Below are 19,909 nucleotides of genomic sequence, written 5' to 3' on the forward strand. Positions count from 1 at the left end.
TAATGGTCCCACAGACTCCTTCACATGTCTCTGTCTTCTAATGTACTGAAAAAGTTTTGATATAAGTTTTTGCTTCTTTTCCAGTTCTTACCAATGCTTTGTATCTAACTTGCCAGAGCTTAAGCTGCTTCCTGCTTTCTTTATTCAGACCCTTTTCCAATTTTTGGAACTATGTTCTCTTGATTGTAATAGCCTCTTTCACCTCATCTTGTAATCATTTTGGCTGTCATTTGGCCTTCTTTTCAGTACTTGTAGAATTGATTTTTTTTAAATGAACATCATCACATTCTGGACAATTACCCATTTGGGTTCCATTCAAAGCCTGATACTGCGACTTTGCCTCTTTCTGTGGCCAATACTATTTGAGTAGGTTTTGATAAAGGGCCTTCATTTCATTTGGTATTGCTGGATATATCTTCAGCATTTGACCCAGTCACGTTCTGCTGTTAAAACCATTTGTGGTGCAATGGCCTGAGAACAATCCCCAGGATTTATCGACAGATTAATCACTCCTTATATTCCTATTAGATCATTACGTTCAAGTAATCAAAACTTCCTATGGAGCACAATGGCCACGTAACTTCGTGAAGAGCCCTCTTGAAATAAATTCAAATCCAATCTAAAAACTTTCTCATTCCAAGATGCATTTGATCTATAACCACATCTACATACTCTCACCATTTTATTAATTTATTCCTCTCAGATTCCTCCATTTGTGTTTCCCATTTAATGTATTTCACCCCCCCCCCCCTTATCTCTTAAGTATGTCCTGGTGATTGTCTACATGTACCGTATTTTCACCCATATACCGCGCACCCGTGTAAAACACGCACACGGGTATAGCGTGTGGGGAACAGAAATTTATGTAAAATTTTTTTACTATAGCACGCACACGCATATACCGCGCACGCCGCCCCGACTCTCCTCTCGCCGCCTCGACTCTCTGTTCGCTGCCCCGACTCTCCTCTCGCAGCCCCAACTCTCCGTTCGCCGCCCCGACTCTCCTCTCGCAGCCCCGACTCTCCGTTCGCCGCCCCGACTCTCCGTTCGCCGCCCCGACTCTCCGTTCGCCGCCCCGACCCTCCTTTTGCCCGCCCTGATTCTCCTTTCCGAAGGACCACTCGCACCCCCACCCGAAGGACCGCTCGCAGCCCCACAGCCTCCCCCCCTCCCCCTCCCGCATGGAGAAGCTGCCTACCGTTGTTTCCGGATGCTAGTGAGCCCAGCAGCTTCCTCTGCCGGCGGTCCCGCCCCTTCTCTGAGCCCTGCGCTACGCTGCTTCCTCTTCTGGCGGTCCCACCCTTTCTCTGATGTCAGAGAAAGGGTGGGACCGCCGGAAGAGGAAGCAGCTGGGCTCACTGGTATCCGGAAACAACGGTAGGCAGCTTCTCCATGCGGGAGGGGGAGGGGGGAGGCTGTGGGGGTGCGAGCGGTCCTTCAGGGTGATGAATCGGACGTCGGTGGGGGGGGGGAACTATGTAAAAAAAAATTTGTATAACGCGCATGGTTATGCACGGTTTGTAAAATCGTGTATAACGCGCGCGTTATATGCGTGAAAATACGGTATATTGTATACCCCTATCTATATTAACTTTTAAACTATGTACACCACTCAGATATTTGATAAGCAGTATATCAAATTTTAAATAAGCTTGAACTGGGTTCAATTCCTACTGCAGCTCCTTGAGTATGTAAACTGCTTTGATTGTAAGCACAGAAGGGTGGTATATCAAGTTTCATCCCTGTCTTCTACTGGTATTGATGGGACTGTGATTTTCTTTTTTTGGACCAAAGGCGATATTGCATTGTAAAAGGACAAAAAAAAAATCTGTTTTTGTTAACTTAACCACTGGTGCACCACAAAGTTCTACATTGTCGGCCACTTTCTTTCACATCATTTTGTCGGGTGCATTAGGGCTGCAATACAGAGCGTATGTGGAAAACATGCAATTTTTCTTAAAGGTGGAGATGACACTTCATGCTACGTTTGTATTTAAGAACTATAGGTCAGTGGATACAAGCAAATCATTTGAGTTTAATTGTGGTATATATTGGCATATAAAACTGAAGTTCCTGTTTAATGTTTCTGATTCTGATATTGATAATCTTTCCAGCACTTCACCATAAAATCATAAAATTTGGTATCTAGCTTGCGCCAAGGGGTATGCCCATTGGGGTCTATGTCTATGTTTATCCTAATGTATCCAATCCAGCCATATCCAAGCATGATTGGAGATTGCATAAGGCCCTGTGTGGTGTAAGAGAAGAGCCCTCTAGATACCAACAGGTAGTCAATATGGGACTGCATTGAGTGCACTTTAGACATATGGGTAAAATCCTTTTCAGTTGTTTGCAAAACCCTAATAGTCCCCAGATAAGATCCCATGGAGGTTGGTGCTGATCTTTCTTTTTTTTTTTTTTTATATATCTTTATTCATTTTAAAGCCAAAAATAAGTGCAACATATTTTACAAACATTTTACACTTTAACAACACTTAAATTCTATCAAATTATATTTATGACAAATATTTATATCATCCTCCCCCTTTATACATACTCAACAATTGCACTCTAATTAAAAGTAACTCCCCGCCCCCTCCCTGGATGTGCATGATCAAAGGGCAAAATCAACACTCATTCCTTGCAGAATTCTGTCAATGGCTCCCAAACATCCATAAATTTCTTATAATGTCCCTGTTGTATGGCCGTCATACGCTCCATTTTAAAAATGTGGCATAGAAAGAGAGTCCCACCAGAACGCATAATTTAACCAATCTCAGTTTTTCCAATTCCTCAAAATAAGCTGTATGGCAACCCCTGTCATAATACATAGAAGCTTGTTATTGTGGGAAGATAACGTGCCAAATAGTACTGGATTTTCCAATAATTTATTCACTTGAATCCAAATGGATCTCCAAAATTTCAGTATCAATGAACAATAGAACAATAAATGATCCAAAGCTCCCATCTTTCTTAAGGATTGCTTTGCTATATTGTACAGGTGCTGGACTAGTCTAGTGATGCTAAGGAAGAAAAAAGTACTGCATTTCTTTAGTAGAACCAAAGCAGGTTACATTTATAATATATCTCTCCCAAATGGAATAAGAAGGGGAGAGTTTGGCGTAGTGATTAAAGCTACAGCTTCAGCACCCTGAGATTGTGGATTCAAACCCACACTGCTCCTTGTGACCCTGGGCAAGTCACTTAATCCCTCCATTGTCCCAGGTACATTAGATAGACAGTGAGTCCAGGGAAAAATGCTTGAGTACCTGAATAAATTCATGTAAACAGTTCTGAGCTCTGTTGGGAGAACGGTATAGAAAATTGAATAAATAAATAAGTTTTTGTACCTGGGGCAGCGGAAGGTTAAGTGACTTGCCCAGGGTCGCAAGGTGCTGCAATAGGAACTGAACTCAGTTCTCAAGGCTTTTAATCCATTGTACTAACCGTTAGGCTACTCCTCCACTCTTAACCTGCTGATTTTTATTCCTTTATCCCACCATTTCCCATACAGAGTCTGCCTTTATGTTGATGGCTCTGGCCTATAGTGTCTTTCTTCTCTGTTCCTGTTTCTATATTCAAAGTAACATAGTAGATGACGGCAGATAAAGACCCGAATGGTCCATCCAGTCTGCCCAAACCTGATTCAATTTAAATTTTTTCTTCTTAGCTATTTCTGGGCAAGAATCCAAAGCTCTACCCGGTACTGTGCTTGGGTTCCAACTGCCAAAACCTACTCCAGCCCATCCTCCCCCAAACGGCCATAGACAGACACAGACCATGCAAGTCTGCCCAGTACTTGGTGTTATTTTTATATCCTGTTACAATATTTCTCTTAAAATGCTCCATTTGGTAGGACACAGGCCGTACTTTTATGGATTTAAAGATAAGTTTACTATTGCGTTGTTTTGGAAATATCAAAATACTGGAGCTGCACAATGCCTTTATACGGCAGGGCACATAACAATGTATTCTTTAGCACTCTCCAGACCAGTAGAGGTTAACTTTACGAATGGGTATATATCTAATCATGACCAGCAGGTGGAGACTGAAAACAAAACTTTGGGACAGTATATCCTAGCCCCTCCTCTCTATTTCCCTCAGTCTTCTTTCAGTCTCCAGCAGGTGTTGAGTGATCTGTACCCATCTCTCTTGGTAGGGCTGTTGGAATTTGTTTAGGGGTTTATTGTCCCTGTTTTTGGCCGGACGGAGCTTGGTCGGGCCCTGTTTGGGGGTCCGTCCGACCTCGGGGGTGTCAAACCCGGCGGGTCACGAGCGGGGTCCCTCCCCCCACTTCCTCCACCTCCCCACATTTTTTTAGAGGAGCCTCAGCAGTAAGCCTTGCCCCCTAAGTCAAGCAAGGCATATTGCTTCGAGAGCCTGTGGAGTCTGTTCTGTAAAAAAAAAAAAAAAAAAATCCTGAGGTAGTGCTGGTCTGAAGGGTTGTTTCCCTTTAAGAAAACTGTATTTTACTGTATTTTTTCATGTAACCAGCACTTTTTTATAGCTAGGTCGCGTCTGGAGCAATTGTGCCCTTCTCCGGGGGAGTAGGCCACAATTTTAGTCCAGCCGCGAGGCACTCGCGGCCGGCCTGAACTCGGCGGTTTGGGTCGGTGAGGTGGTGGAGCTCCGTCGGCAGCGGCTGCAGGCGCCCAGAGCTCCCCGCCGATGGTGCCTCGCGAGTCGGCTTGGAGCAGTGGGGAAGCCCGGTCTTCCACAACCGCCCACGGAGGGATTCCCCGAAGGATTCCCTCTCAGCTGATTTTTTGACAGCTGATGCCGACTTGCCTGTCTTAGCGGCTGGGACTGTTCAGTCTTCTCAGCCGCTACAGGCCATGGAGGGAGCATTTTTGGCGGGAACTTCGCCATTTTCTTTGTCTGGCCCCTCCATTTTGTCTGCAACCTCAGGTGACCTTCCCCCTGTATGGCGAACACAGGGGCAGGTTTCAGCATGGACCCCTGCTGGGGCAGGGAGTCCCTGGGGACCCCCAGGGGTTTTTTGCCCCCAATTTATTTTCTTTCTTTGTGCGGACTTTTGGGGGTCCCACGTGCGCCTGGGGGGTTTCGGGGGGGGTTTCCCTCCGCGCCCCCTATGGCTTTGCCTCCCTCTTTTCGTTTGGCGTCCCCTCTTCCTCCTCCCTCATCCAAGCGCCCGCGGGGGGGCTTGGATTGCGAATTGGTGGGCGGAGGAGCGTGTTGGCCTGGTTGAGGACCTGGCTGCTTTGGCGGGCTTCCAGGATCCTCTAGAGGGGACGCCTGTTGGCAGCGGGGCGGCGGGTTTCCCGTCTTCCAGAGCAGATGCGTCCGTGGTGCGCTTTTTTATTCAGAGGGATGAGCTTTTAGACCTGTGTAGCAGGTCTCCTTGGTGCTGCATTTTTGCAGTGGCGCCGCCGGAGACCCCGCGTATGGGGGCCCCTCTGCTTCAGGGGGTCTGTCCTGGTTCCCGCTCTTTTCCTGTGCGTCAGGATTTGCGGGATTTTGTGTTGGCGCAGTGGCCTATGGGCGCAGTTTCGTTTGGTGTGCGCCTTGGCTCTTGGGTATCCCGTCCCGGAGGGAGGTAGGGCTACCTTAATTTCGCCAATGGGGAACGCGGTGGTCTCGGCACTTCCTAAGCGGCATACCGTGCCTGTTATGGACGGTTCTGCTCTTAGGGTCTCGGAGGCGCGTGCGTTAGAGACTCTTCTTAAGTATGATTTTGATGTCTCTGCCTTTGGGGTCCAGGCGGCTGTTTGTGGGGAGCTAGTCGCTCGCGCCGTGTTTCGGTGGGCTGAGCGTGTCCTGGATCGGGAGTCTGATGACTGGTCTCTAGTGGATCAGGAGGTAGCGAAGATTGCGATGGCTGCCTCGTTCCTCTCAGATGCTCTTTATGACTTGGTGCGGATTTCGGCTAAGTCTATGGCATGGCCGCGCGGCGTATTTTGTGGCTGCGCGCTTGGGCGGCGGATTCTGCGTCCAAAGCTAAGTTTACTAAAGTTCCCTTTAGGGGGTCTTTTTGTTTGGAGAGGAATTAGATGAGTTGATTCAGACTCTGACGGACTCGAAGGTGCCCCGTCTGCCTGAGGACCGTGCCCGCCCTGCGTCTAGGTGTGGGGCTGCCCGGGGGCGTTTGCGGGAATTTCGCAAGTATCGCCCGGGGCGTGGGGCTGCTTCTTTCCCGGCTCAGGGTTTTTCCCGGGGTCGGTTCTTCCAGCGCATGCAGCCCTTTCGGGGGGCCCGTCGGGGGGCAGGGAATCCCTCCGCCGGTTCCCCCGCTTCCCGTCCTGCGCAATGACTCCTTGCCGGCGCCCCCTTTGGTTCCGGTGGGGGCCCGGCTGCGCAAATTTTTCCCCAAATGGGCCGAGATCGCGTCCGATCAGTGGGTCCTTGAGGTGGTGCGGGACGGTTACGCTCTGGAGTTTACCCGCTCTCTGCCGGACCTTTTCCTCGCTTCTCCATGTCAGACTCCATGGAAGACGCAGGCTTTTCGTCAGACCCTTCAGCGTTTGCTAGATCTCGAGGCAGTGGTGCCGGTGTCCCCTACGGAGTGGGGCACCGGCAGGTACTCCATTTACTTTGTGGTGGCCATAAAGGAGGGGACCTTTCGGCCCATCCTGGATGTCTCTCGATCTGACGGAGGCCTACTTGCAGGTTCCAATTCGGGCCTCTCATCAGCACTTCCTTCGCTTTGCGATCTTGGGGCGGCACTTTCAGTTCTGTGCGCTTCCCTTTGGTCTGGCCACGGCTCCTCGGACGTTCACCACGGTAATGGTGGTCGTCGCGGCAGCCTTGCGGTCGGTGGGCATCCTGGTTCTCCCCTACCTGGACGACTGGTTGATTCGGGCAAAGTCGTTGCAGGAGAGCTCCCGGGTTACGGCTCGGGTGGTGGAGTTTCTCCGGTCGCTGGGCTGGGTGGTCAACCTTTCCAAGAGTCGGTTGGTCCCGGCTCAGCGTCTGGAGTGCCTTGGGGTTATGTTCGACATCTCCTTGGGGAAGGTCTTCCTTCCAGAGGCCCGGGTGAGCAAATTGCAATCTCAGATTCGCCTGCTTTTGGCGTCCCGGGGTCCTCGGGCGCGAGATTTCCTCCAAGTCCTGGGGTCAATGGCGGCGTCCCTGGACGTGGTGAGGTGGGCGCGGGCCCACATGCGTCCTCTTCAGTATGCTCTGCTCCGGAGGTGGTCTCCCCGGAGGCAAGATTTGGATGTTCCGGTTCCCCTGCGAGGCTTGGCGCGCTGCAGTCTGCGCTGGTGGCTCCGGACCCCTCACCTGGTTCAGGGGGTGGGTCTGGATCTCCCGCAGTGGACGGTGCTCCTTACGGATGCGAGTCTCCTCGGTTGGGGGGCTCAGTTTATGGGCCACTCAGCTCGGGGCACCTGGTCCGCGGAGGAGGCCTCCTGGTCGATCAACGAGTTGGAGACCAGAGCGGTCAGGCTGGCACTGTTAGCTTTCCACTCCCTTTTGCTGGGCAAGTCGGTCAGAGTCCTGTCGGACAATGCCACGGCGGTGGCTTATGTCAATCGTCAGGGGGGCACCAAGAGCACTCCTGTGGCGCAGGAGGCGGCTCGGCTCATGGTTTGGGCGGAGTCCCATCTTCTGGACCTCTCGGCTTCTCATATAGCCGGGGTAGAAAATGTTCAGGCAGACTTCCTCAGTCGGCACTTTCTAGATCCAGGAGAGTGGTGTCTCGGCGCCGAGGCGTTTCAGTTGATAGTGCAGGCTTGGGGGCAGCCCCTGATGGACCTGATGGCCACGGGTGGCAATGCCAAAGTGCCCCGCTTCTTCAGTCGTCGCGGGGACGGTCTGGCCGAGGGTCTGGATGCTCTAGTCCAGCAGTGGCCAACGGAGGGGCTGTTGTATGTGTTCCCTCCTTGGCCGCTGGTGGGCAGAGTACTTCTTCGCATTGTTCACCATCCGAGTTTGGTGGTGCTGGTGGCGCCGGATTGGCCTCGCCGTCCGTGGTATGCGGATCTGGTGAGGCACCTGGTGACGGATCCTCTTCCTCTGCCTCTCTCGGACGACCTTCTGATGCAGGGTCCCATTCCCATGTTCGACCCGTCTCCCTTCTGTCTTACAGCGTGGCTCTTGAAAGGGGTCGCCTTAGCAAGAAGGGATATTCAGACAAGGTGATCTCTACACTGTTGGGGTCCCGGAGGCTTTCTACCTCTCGGGCTTATGTGCGGGTTTGGCGTCTATTTGAGGAATGGTGTCGGGCGCGGGGAGTGACCTCTTTTCGCGCTTCTCTGCCTATCATTCTAGAGTTCTTGCAGGATGGCCTGGATAGAGGCCTGGCTTGGTCTTCTCTCCGGGTTCACCTTGCGGCCCTGTCGGCCTTTCGAGGGTTGGTGTCAGGTCAGCGTTTATCGGCTCTTCCTGATGTGATTCGATTTTTGCGGGCGGCCAAGTTGCTTAGGCCTCCCCTACGGCCCTCGGTTCCCTCTTGGGATCTTAATCTGGTTCTCTCTGTTTTGGTGCGTCCGCCTTTCGAGCCCTTGGACGTCTGTTCTTTGAAGGACCTTACTTTGAAGGCGGTCTTTTTGGTGGCCATTACGTCTGCTAGGCGTGTTTCTGAGCTACAGGCTTTCTCTTGTAGGGCTCCCTTCTTGGAGTTTTCTAGGGAGCGGGTCGTCTTGCGGCCTGTTCCTTCCTTTCTGCCGAAGGTTGTTTCTCCTTTTCATGTCAATCAATCGGTGATTCTCCCGGTCTTGGGTAGTCGGGAGGGCTCTTCTGAGCAACGGCAGCTGCGCAAGTTGGTTGTCGGTCGGGTCCTTCGCTCTTATGTGCAGCGGACCCTGGAATTCCGGAAGTCCGATCATCTCTTTGTTCTCCTGGCTGGTCCTCGTCGGGGAGCTGGCGCTTCTAAGGCTACTATTGCGCGCTGGATCAAGGAGACGATTGCTTCCGCTTATCTTCGGAAACAGCAGCCTGTTCCGGAGTTTCTCAAGGCTCATTCCACTCGGGGTCAGGCGGCTTCTTGGGCTGAGTCGTCGCTCGTGCCTCCAGTGGATATTTGTAAGGCTGCGGTTTGGTCCTCCTTGCATTCCTTTGTTCGTCATTATCGGGTTGATGTGCAGGCGCGTCGGGACGCGGTGTTCGGTGAGCGTGTACTGGTATCGGCCCTTCGGGGGTCCCGCCCGTGAGAGGGACTGCTTTGGTACGTCCCATTCGTAAAGTTAACCTCTACTGGTCTGGAGAGTGCTAAAGAAGGAGAAATTAGGTTCTTACCTGCTAATTTACTTTCTTTTAGCTTCTCCAGACCAGTAGAGGTCCCCACCCTGTCTGTTGTTGTTGTTGTTGGGGCTGTTGCGCGGGCAGTTTTTGGTTTTTGCTGCGGGTTCTAGTATTTTTCTAGGGCCGGGGAGAATTGAAGAACAGCGGCTGTGGCTCGGCTGGCTTAGCTGGCGAGCTGTGGGGACATTCTTCCTTCGGGAATTTCTCCTCTGCATTTTCCAACAGCATTTTTGGGTATGTTATTTGTTACTCCTTTCGGAGTATTGTGTTTTCTCTCTGTTTTTTGTCCAGTTCTTGGTTCTGCTTGGCTATTCGGCAGACTGAGGGAAATAGAGAGGAGGGGCTAGGATATACTGTCCCAAAGTTTTGTTTTCAGTCTCCACCTGCTGGTCATGATTAGATATATACCCATTCGTAAAGTTAACCTCTACTGGTCTGGAGAAGCTAAAAGAAAGTAAATTAGCAGGTAAGAACCTAATTTCTCCTTCTCTGTCTCCTGACTGGTATGGTGGGAATAAAGGAAAGAATGTTGCCAGGTAAGAACTAATTTCTCTGTTGGAGCTCAGTTACCTCTTTCTAACCATATACCTTTGTCCTTAAGTCACAACGGATATTAGTGTTGATGCCCCAGTGTGTAAGTGATAGACTGACATAAAAAGCAATGTCTTGTCTAATGTATGAACAGGAGAGAGAGATTAGTACTTCTTTCAAGAAATGCAAGTCTGGTTTTATAGCTAAATTCTATGTAGATGGTATAATATGATGCCTGCTAAAATTACCCCTGTAATTGACTAAGAAAAAAAAATAGTGTTTACATTCTACGGCAGGGCTTCTCAAATGAGCCCTAGGGTTCCCCAAATCACTTGAATTTTCTGGACATCCACATTGAATATGCATGAGGTGTATATTCTGAAAGCCCCGCTGGCTTCATGGTTCTAAGGAATTGTTCGAGGCTCTGTTCTAAGATATTTGGACTTAGCTAATCACTGTGCAAGAAAAAAAGCACATTCATGGGTTTGTGATAGAAAAGCACGCTCATTAGACGGAAGCAATTAAAATCCATTTCTCTTAAACTTAGAAAGACAGGTGCAAAAGCCTTTCATTATCCTGCAGACTTCTGTCATCTAGATTGATTTACATATGCATGTGTTTTACTGCCTTGCATTGATCATATCAAGGCAGTTTGCAAACATTGTTTTAGCCCTGGTATGGGAGCTGCTCGGTCCTATGTCCGTATAGCTTGTGGATGCTTTAGAAATGACTAAAATCTAAAAAGCATAGAATATTTTGGGGTGACTCATGTGGTGTTTGGTTTTAGGATTCAGATAACCCTGATCTTCGGGATCGTGGCTACATCTACTGGCGCCTTCTGTCCACAGACCCAGTGACTGCCAAAGAAGTGGTGCTGTCTGAGAAGCCCCTGATTTCTGAGGAGACAGATTTGATTGAGCCCACCTTGCTGGATGAGCTCATCTGCCATATTGGATCTCTGGCTTCTGTATACCACAAACCACCAAATGCTTTTGTGGAGGGCAGTCACGGGATACACCGGAAACACCTACCTATACAACAAGGGAGGTAAGCTGATGGGTCACATGGCTAGAAATGGCAGCCCCTCTAGTATGGCAAGGCATGCAATTACTACTAGTAATCATTTCTATAGTGCTGCTAAGCATACACAGCACTATGTACATTATATGCAGGTACTCTCTCTGTCCATAGCGCACTCACAATCTACGTTTTGTGCCTGGGGCAACGGAGTACCCTGCTTAGGGTCACAAGGAGGCTACATTTGGGTGGCTTTAGATCAGTGGTCTCAAAATTGCGGCCCTCCAGGTACTATTTTGCGGTCTGTACTAGACTGCCCTCTCTTTGCAGCGTCCTCCAGCTTCCCCCCTGGCCTCGCTCTCTTACCTTCAGATAATTACCTCAGCCTGCAGAGAGGATCGCCGGTGCTGTAGCATTCCTTGCAGGCTGCTGTCATCCTCAGCAGCATGTTCCCTCTGCCGCGATCCTGCCCCTGACATCAGAGGAGGGGCGGGACGTTGGCAGAGGGAACATGCTGCAGAGACCAATGGCAGCCTGCAAGGAACGCTACAGCACCGGCGATCCTCTCTGCAGGCTGCGGTAATTAGTTGAAACTAAGACCGGGAGGCAAGGGGGAAGCTGGAGGACACTGCAAAGAAGGGGGGAACATGTAGGCCTTGGGGAGGGGGAAGATTTATAAACTATAAAGAGTTTTACCTCATGCAAAATTGTCATTTCTTTAATAAGACATTAACTATGTTTTCTGCGGCCCTCCAAGTACCTACAAATCCAAAATGTGGCCCTGCAAAGGGTTTGAGTTTGAGACCATTGCTTTAGATTGAAAGGATTATGAGGTAAAAGCAATTTTGAAAATGTTGCGGGAAGGACGTTTTCTACAGTCATATGAGTTTAGAAAGGGAAGTAAGCAAAGACCTACCAGTTGCTGTTTTTCATGCTAATCCAGAAACTTGTTGAGCCTGATTGTGTTTTCACATATTTTTTTAAAAAGGCGTTTTGATTTAATAACTCAGTCCTTGCAGGATAGCTTGGTTATGAAAGCAGGTAAAGAGCATGAAACCCATCAAATCTGTCCATTATTCTTTGCTTCTGTGGTATTATAGAAGCCCTGTAATCTCTGACTTGACTTTATTTTTCACTCTACTTTGATAGAAGTGATTTGCACTCAATGAAAGAGGAAATCACCAATACTAGATCAGATCTTTTGCCAACACATTCCCTCCCATGCTTTTATTTTTGAATGGCCTTGCCCAATTTGTTCTTAAGTTGCGGATGCATAGGCGTCCATACTTAAACTGTTGATTGCCATTTTCCAAGAACTGCAGAAGGATATCCCTTTAAGATCTTGAGAACTCCTCCCCTTCTGCAGTGGAGCACAGCACCCTCCTCAGTTATTCCTTCTGCAAGCGAACTGAGAAGATGTGTTTTGCTTTGCTCTGTTTTTTTTTTTATTGTTTTCCACCAGATTTTTGAACTTCTTTGTGGCTTTGGTGCTCGGAGATCCCCTGCTTGGGCATACTCTGCTGAGGACTGCTGCTCCCAGGACAGTTTCTCAGAGTTCCTGCAGAACCTGCCTGCTTTAGGTTCCTTCAAGAGCTCGGGGTCCGTCCCTCTGGGAGCAGTTCACCTGCTGATTCAGTCAGAGGTTGTGTGGCCCTTGAATAAGAACCCTAGGGATATCAGAGAGCTGGGTGTGTAATTTTTTTTTCTCCATCGCTGCATGAGGAATCCTGGGGGTAGGAGTCAATGGCCGTGATCCATTCGGCCAGCAGCCAGAAGATTTCCTTCAACGATTGAGGATCTCTTTCCCTGCAGCCAGACTGATTGAGACAAACAGGCACCTGAAGTCACAGTGAATACTCCCATTATTTCCTATAGGGAACGTCGAAGGATTCTGAAATTTGGAATTTTAGTGGTTTCTGGGGTTAGTACTCGGGTCCCCCTCCTCTAAAACCCTAAAATCACCATTTTTATTTTTTGCATATGGCCTGGTTCTGACAGAGAAGCAGGAATGCTTTGGTCTTAATGGCATGGCTTTTGAGCATGCAGCCTTTATTCGAAAGGGTTATTCAGAGGTTGTGGTTACGACTCTCCTTAGGGCCAAGAAGCCAGCGATGGTTGTGGCTTATTCTAAGACCTGGAAGACCTTCCAGTTATGGTGTACCAAGGAGCAGGTGGAGCCAGAGAGAGCTCCCGTTCTGGTGATCCTTGCCTTCCTGCAAGCTGGCCTCAAAAAGGGATGTGCGGTTTTGACCCTCAAAATGCAAATAACTGGTATCTTGTGCTTTTAGACCTGGAGTGGCCTTCAGTCTCTGGCTTCTCACCTAGATGTCACTCGGTTTTTGAGGTGGGCCCTCAGGCAGAGACCCCCATTGCGTAGACCATTCCTGTCTTGGGGCTGGATGTGTGCAGGGCCCTGCTCATCTACCTGGAGAGAACTAATGACTTCAGGCTTTCTGATCATCTTTTTGTACTGACCAGCCACTCAATATAGGGCAGGCCAGCCTCTAAGGCAACTATTGCCAGATGGATCCGTATGGTGATTTCCTCTTCCTACATTTCCGCTGGGAAACAGCCACCTCTTTCCCTGGCAATGCATTCCACCAGAGGTATAGCAACTTCTGAGCAGAATCCCAGGCCGTTTTGCCTGATGAAATCTGCAGAAGTGCTACTTTGGCTACTCTTCACACTTTTACAGCGTTCTACAGAATGGATGTGGTGGCTCGAGAGGATGCAGCCTTTGGGTCCTCTGTACTGCTGATAGGCTCATCTGTCCCTCCCTAGACATCTGGCACTGCTTTGGTATGTCAGCTCAAAGTATGGACTCCTGTATATCTCCAACAGAACAACAGATTAGGTTCTTACCTTAGTAATCTGGGTTCTATTAGGATACACAGGAGTCCCTTTGTGGACTTGTTTTGATTTGCCTGATTTTTGCCTTGGACATTGCCAGTGTCCGTCTCGGGACCTCTGCTGTAATAGCTAAGATAAAGAAAAGAAGAGTTCTCAAGTCCTTAAAGGGATATCCTTCTGCAGTTCGCGGGAAATGGGAATCAACAGCTCAAGTATTGACTCCTGTGTATCTTAACAGACCCCAGATTACCGTTCTAATTCTTCTGTTGTTATCTGAAAACTTGTCCAAATATTTCTTGCTCTGGAAGTACCTCTTCTGATAGGAGCCTGCTCACAATAAGAGATTTAATTTTATTTATTTAAAAAACATATAGCCTGTCTAAAACGCAGACTGAGATAGGGAAGACATTCATCAGCTCTGTAATGGAGACACCATTAAGGATACAATGAATTAAAAAAAATATATATTTATTTTTTGTACTTTTCCTTCTAGTGTTGAAATTGGAGATAGCCCAGTCGGACCTCCTTCTTCAGCACCTATGGAGCAGCCACAGGTTATCCCTTCCCAGGGTGATCTTCTTGGAGATCTACTGAACCTTGACCTGGGCCCCCCAGGAAATGTACCTCAGGTGTCCTCCATGCAAATGGGAGCTGTAGATCTCCTGGGTGGAGGACTGGATAGCCTGGTAAGTGTTTCCTTTGATAAAAGGCTTGAACTAAACAATTAGGCCACAAGGCATATAGAGACCACCTAGATTAGTAGCTTAGCTAGAGGAGTATCTCTTGTGTCTCGCTGGTAAAGACCCTGGATAGGAGCTAGTTCAGATGAGGGACACAATTTGCTGTGACCTCAGTGTCCTCTCTTTAAATGAAAAAGATCTCAGACATCCTGATTAACCCTTTATGTGACACTGTTGCTCAGAAGCAGCATGTGTTTCTATGGCTCTTATGGGAGATCAACATCGCCAAATGCCTGTTCTACATAAAGCAGCCTTTTTCACCATCTTCCAATTAAAGGGTTAAGAAACCAGTCAAAGCCTGTTCCAGTTCAAGGGCGTTTGTTTTCTTTTGACAGTAGTTCCTATGAAGTGGTAACTTATCTAAAATGCAAAATAACATATATCTAGATAATTGTCTTCTGCCGGCTCCCTAAACCTCTGAGTAACCGTGTATATGTGAGGCTATTTGTCAGGTGGTTACCACATTTGTATTGTCATATCATCCAAAGTGGCCACTCATAGTTTGTGCTTTCCGTACCTCTAGCCCAAACATAATATCTCTAGTTGTGCCCACCTGTTGAAGAAAACCATCGTAGGGTATTCGTCAGTGTCAAGAGGATAAAGACAGACACTGTGGTATGTCTGAGTCTGGCCCAAGCCGTTGACTCCAACGGACTGTGAAGCTACACTTCAAACCTGAGACATTGATAAATACTGTTAGGGTTAGCCATCATCAAGGTCCTAGAGAAAGGCATCAAGGAATTGCAGTGTTTGAATACCAGCATCATGCTGATTATCGGGTAGAGGTGAAGAACCACTGGCTGAAGCAGAGAGATTGATTTGTATTTATTGCATTTATAGTCCAACAATCTCAAAATGCCTGTCCTCGGTAGATTGTTATATAGAGCTAAAACACAAAATACAGCTTTGGGTCTTTGTACTGGTAAAACGTATGGTGGAGTGTACTGATCCTTTTTCAGTTCTTGCCAAGTGGTGAATTGTTTTCTGCAGAACTGTAGTTTCTTCATTTCTTAAGCAGAATGTGTTAGCTTGTTGTATAGAATAGATGTCTAGAAAGCCGAATTTCTTCCATAAAGAACTGGCAACCTAAATTCTAATCTAGTCTTCAGTTTATATTCTGGGTCATCTCTTGTCGGGCCCAAGACCGAGCCCTGCGGCACTCCACTGCTCACTTTTGACAATTTTGAGAGAGTACCGTTTACCATCACCCTTTGAAGTCTGTCGCTAAGCCAGTCTTCTACCCTTGCAGTCAACGTCCCTCCTAATCCCATCGCTTTCATCTTGTTCAGTAACCTGCGGTGCGGAACACTATCAAAAGCTTTGCTAAAGTCCAAGTACACGATGTCAAGGGACTCCCCCTCGTCCAGCTTTTTTGTTACCCAGTGTTCCGCACCGCAGGCTACAGCCGACCGTGAACCTAAGCAGGCCGCTTTGAACAGGAGCAGCAGCAGGAACCATGGATGGATGGAGGGAGGGTAAGAACAGGAGGGAAAGCCAAAAAAGAAGGGCTATGGAGCAGGCAGGAAAGGGGGCTGTTTTGGTGGGAGGGTTGTGTTGAGTGCAGACAGCAATCATGGGGGGTGGGGGAAACAGAAGGGGGCCATGGAGCAGGCAGGCATGGCACAACAGGGGGCCAGAGGGAGAGCGAAAGGGGGGCTGCTTTGGGGGGAGGGGTGTGCTGGGGGCAGACAGCAATCAGGGGGGTGAGGAACAGAAGGGGGGCCACGAAACAGGCTGGCATTGCACAACAGGGGGAAAGAGGGCTGCTTTGGGGGGATAGTTGTGCTGGGGCAAACAGCAATCATGGGGGGAACAGAAGGAGGCCACGGAGCAGGCAGGCATGGCACAACAGGGGGCCAGTGGGAGAGCGAAAGGGGACTGCTTTGGGGGGAGGGATGTGCTAGGGGCAGACAGCAATTGTGGGGGGGGGAGGAATAGAAGGGGGCCACGGAGCAGGCAGGCATTGCACAACAGGGGGAAAGGGGGCTGCTTTGGGGGGAGAGTTGTGCTGGGGGCAAACAGCAATCATGGGGGTGAACAGAAGGGGGCAATGGAGCAGGCAGGCATGGCACAACCGGGGGCCAGGGGGAGAGGGAAAGGGGGCTGCTTTGGGGGGAGGGGTGTTCTGGAGGCAGACAGCAATCGGGGGGGGGGGGGAGGAACAGAAGGGGGGCCACGAAGCAGGCAGGCATTGCACAACAGGGGAAGAGCAAAAGGGGGCTGCTTTGGCAAGCAGGGGGGCCAGGGAAACAGAAAGAAAGAAAGACGCACAGATGGGGGACCAGGGAGAGACACAGACACAAAGAATGACAGACAGACAGCGTCCAGGGAGAGAGAGAGACAAATTTAAAAAACCCCAAAAAACCAGACATACAGATATCTACTTTAGCACCCGTTATTGTAACGGACCGAGCTTGCGGAACGTGGACAGAGCTCGTGGGGACAGGACAAGGACTGAGCTCGCGGGGTTGGGAACTGAGCTCGCAGGGACGTGGCGGGAGCGGGGCGGGAACGGTGATAAATGTTCCCCCCCCCCCGTGTCATTCTCTAGTACTGGTTTCCTGTCAGCTGTCATTTGTTAAAAATCTCCCCACTTCATAATTCTTAGCCATGTACCAGATACTATACATCTGACCGGCCTTTCAATTGGACTCGAAGTATTACCAGGAAGAAATCATTCCCAATATGAACAAGCATAGTTTCTGCACAGTTAAAAGCTTCTGAAAACCAAATCATATTTATAGGCCTGCCGTATTGTTTAGGTTTTAGTGCTGCAACATATGAGAGCCTTTTATCCATTGGCAGGTCCTGAGTGTGCCAAAGAGGTGGACCTGGGAGCAGGGCGGAAAAAGCAGCCCTTGCAAGCCAAAGAGGAATGGAAAAGGATAAGTTTGGGTCATCTGATGCTCCAAGGCAGTGTAAGGGGATTCAAGATGGAGCGAGAGTTTATATTTGAAGCTTAACACTGTAGAAGACTGCTGAACCCTTTTGGCCATTTGCTAGCTGACTATTGTCTGTGTACAGTTCAAATGCAGCATAGCGATGGATCACTTTATTGTTTAATTATGAATAGCCTTTTCTGCATTCTGCAACATATTTGAAATGATTTCTTCCCCTAGACTTTCTATCTGTGGAATTTATTGATTTAAGAATTTGTTATTCTGTCATAACTGAAGGACAATGTAGTTGTCCTTCCTCTCGGTATAAATTCCCAATGACATTCACCATTATGTCAACACACTGAGGGTGATGTGGGATCAATGCATCTATGCTGTCTTGGATAGTCTATATGTGCAGTGATTTCTGAAGATTTTTCCCTCGCTCGCGATTCTGACCAGTATAAGTCAGAAATTCTAGCACCTGTTAATGTAACGGGCCTAAAGACTAGTCAGTTATGTTTTGTCACAATTCTTGTTTGTGTTCCTTCAAATGTATACACAGTATGTCGAGGAGTTGTATGTTTTCACAGAGAGGTCCCCGGTGAGTAAAAGAGGGAAAGTATTTGACCTAATTCCCGGGTTCTCCCTCCTGAGTTGCTGCAGTGTTGGTATTTTCACGAGTCTTGCCAGAGGTTTCTTCAAAGTTTCCCCCTCTGGCTTTGCTGGCCTGGACTATGGGAAGGCAGGACCATTGTCACCTCAGCTTAAGTAGTAATTTGTTCGTGTCTGTGCTTTCCAGTCTACTAATCTTTCTGCTTCTTTCCTTCTGCATCCTGCTGTTCTCTGCAGATGGGAGAGGACACTCAATGGGTAATTGGTTGGTTTCTTTGCTCTCTCACTTCTTCCTTTTCATCTCACCTTGCCCATCCTGATTTCAAATTAGAAAAGAAAATGCATCTCGAGACTGACTGCTCCGAAGCATCTAGTTTATGAAAGCATGTTTGACATAGAGGACTCTCATCTTGCTGGGCATGAAAATATCCTTGAAGTTGTTAGAAACTATTTCTCTTGCTTGTAACTTTTCAGATCATTTTAGTCCTTAATTCAGTAACCTCAATAGGATTCTTAATTCTGTATTGTATAATGTCTGCAGTGTAGAGAAGTGCCTGAATTCCTCTACCCTATTTTAGTAAGAATCGACAATATATAATCAGTTTTATAACTAAATCCAAAACAGGAAACATCTCTTGTTCCTATTGCACAGTTTGGATAAGCTTAAAAAGCTAGTAATCATGATTTTTATTCTACACGCTCTTAACAAAGTTCTCATCTTGGAGGATATTTAACTATATCTGCATTGACTTGCTTGTTGAGAAGTCCTGCTTAAAATGGCTCTCCTAGCTTTCAGTCCTGGGTAATATTCTCGTTTGGGTTTACAAGAGGGCTGCCGACTTCAAGCCTTATTTGTTCACGTTCACACAACCAATCTTTAGTTTTCAGGGGTCTTTGTTATCACTGACCCTTTTCAATATATATTCGGTGAGTCTTGCAAGAGTGTTAGAATCTTGGAACATGAAGTTCTGTATTTTTGTGGATGACATTCAATTGCTAGTATTGGAGGCAGCAATTACAAACCTTAATGTACAACTGAAAGAGATGTGTAATTGGTCAGCTGAGAGCAATTTAATTCTAAATGCAGAGAAATCCACAGCCATGTGGTTATCACGTAGAAATGTGATATTGGAAGTTATGCCAGAAATTGATGCAGCCTTTAATTTTCTTGCCCTGAAACTGCGGAATGGCCTCTCTCTCCGTTTATTTGGTCAGAATTACCTTTCCCAAATTTTAAGACCAGTTGAAACCCCATTTCTTTAATATGTCGCTTGGAGCTTTGGATAACGGATCAGCCTGATGCATGGGGACTGTTACTTATTATTATTATTTAAGTTTAATCTGGTGTGCATGTTCTCATTCTTGGATTGTGTGAGTCTTTCTATTTTAATGGTATTTTTTTCTGTTTTGTTTTTTAATTATTTTTATGACCTGCTGTTCAGAAGCATCGTATATCGAGCACTCCAGTGACATAGTCGTAGTGGGTGATAGTAACATAATTAATGAAAGCCTTGGCTAAGCAGAAAGGAAACAAAAGGAATGCCAGAGAGTATTGCAACAGGGAAAGATGATATAACATGCAGAAGCCATGCACATCTGTTGTTGAATTCTCTGTTTCTATTGCTTCAGAGGCCTGACCACTTCCCTTCCTTTCAGCCAATCAGATTTTTGGAACTTGGATACACCTTAAGGCAGGGGTGTCCAAGTCCCTCCTCGAGGGCCGCAATCCAGTCGGGTGTTCAGGATTTCCCCAATGAATATGCATGAGATCTATTTGCATGCACTGCTTTCAATGCATTGCATATTCATTGGGGAAATCCTGAAAACCCGATTGGATTCTGGCCCTCGAGGACCGGAGTTGCCCATGTCTGATCTAGAGTTCCAACTTCAATTTTACAATGCCAGCATCTATTAGACTTAGAGCAATCTAATTTTTGTAATCTAGTAGGGGTCCAGAATGCTCTATGCAACAAGAAGAACCATGTTTGCCTAATAGATGCTGACATCGTACCTTTAATTCTCCAAGACCAAATACGTGGCCATTGAGATGCATTAATCTGATGCTTAATCTCAATG

At 47.9% G+C, this 19,909-nt stretch overlaps 1 protein-coding gene across 3 annotated transcripts in view; it reads left to right on the plus strand.

Moving 5' to 3' along the window:
- LOC117349121 (AP-1 complex subunit beta-1) overlaps window positions 1–19,909 on the plus strand; it is a 123,706-nt gene that overhangs the window by 70,650 nt on the left and 33,147 nt on the right. For all 3 annotated transcript variants that reach the window (XM_033922157.1, XM_033922159.1, XM_033922158.1), the window contains 2 exons: window positions 10,523–10,782; window positions 14,096–14,288. In XM_033922157.1, the coding sequence (XP_033778048.1) occupies window positions 10,523–10,782; window positions 14,096–14,288 (453 nt within the window). The remainder of the gene's footprint in view (window positions 1–10,522; window positions 10,783–14,095; window positions 14,289–19,909) is intronic.

The sequence above is a fragment of the Geotrypetes seraphini genome, chromosome 15, assembly GCF_902459505.1.
Source record: "Geotrypetes seraphini chromosome 15, aGeoSer1.1, whole genome shotgun sequence".
In the NCBI taxonomy this organism is placed as follows: domain Eukaryota; kingdom Metazoa; phylum Chordata; class Amphibia; order Gymnophiona; family Dermophiidae; genus Geotrypetes; species Geotrypetes seraphini.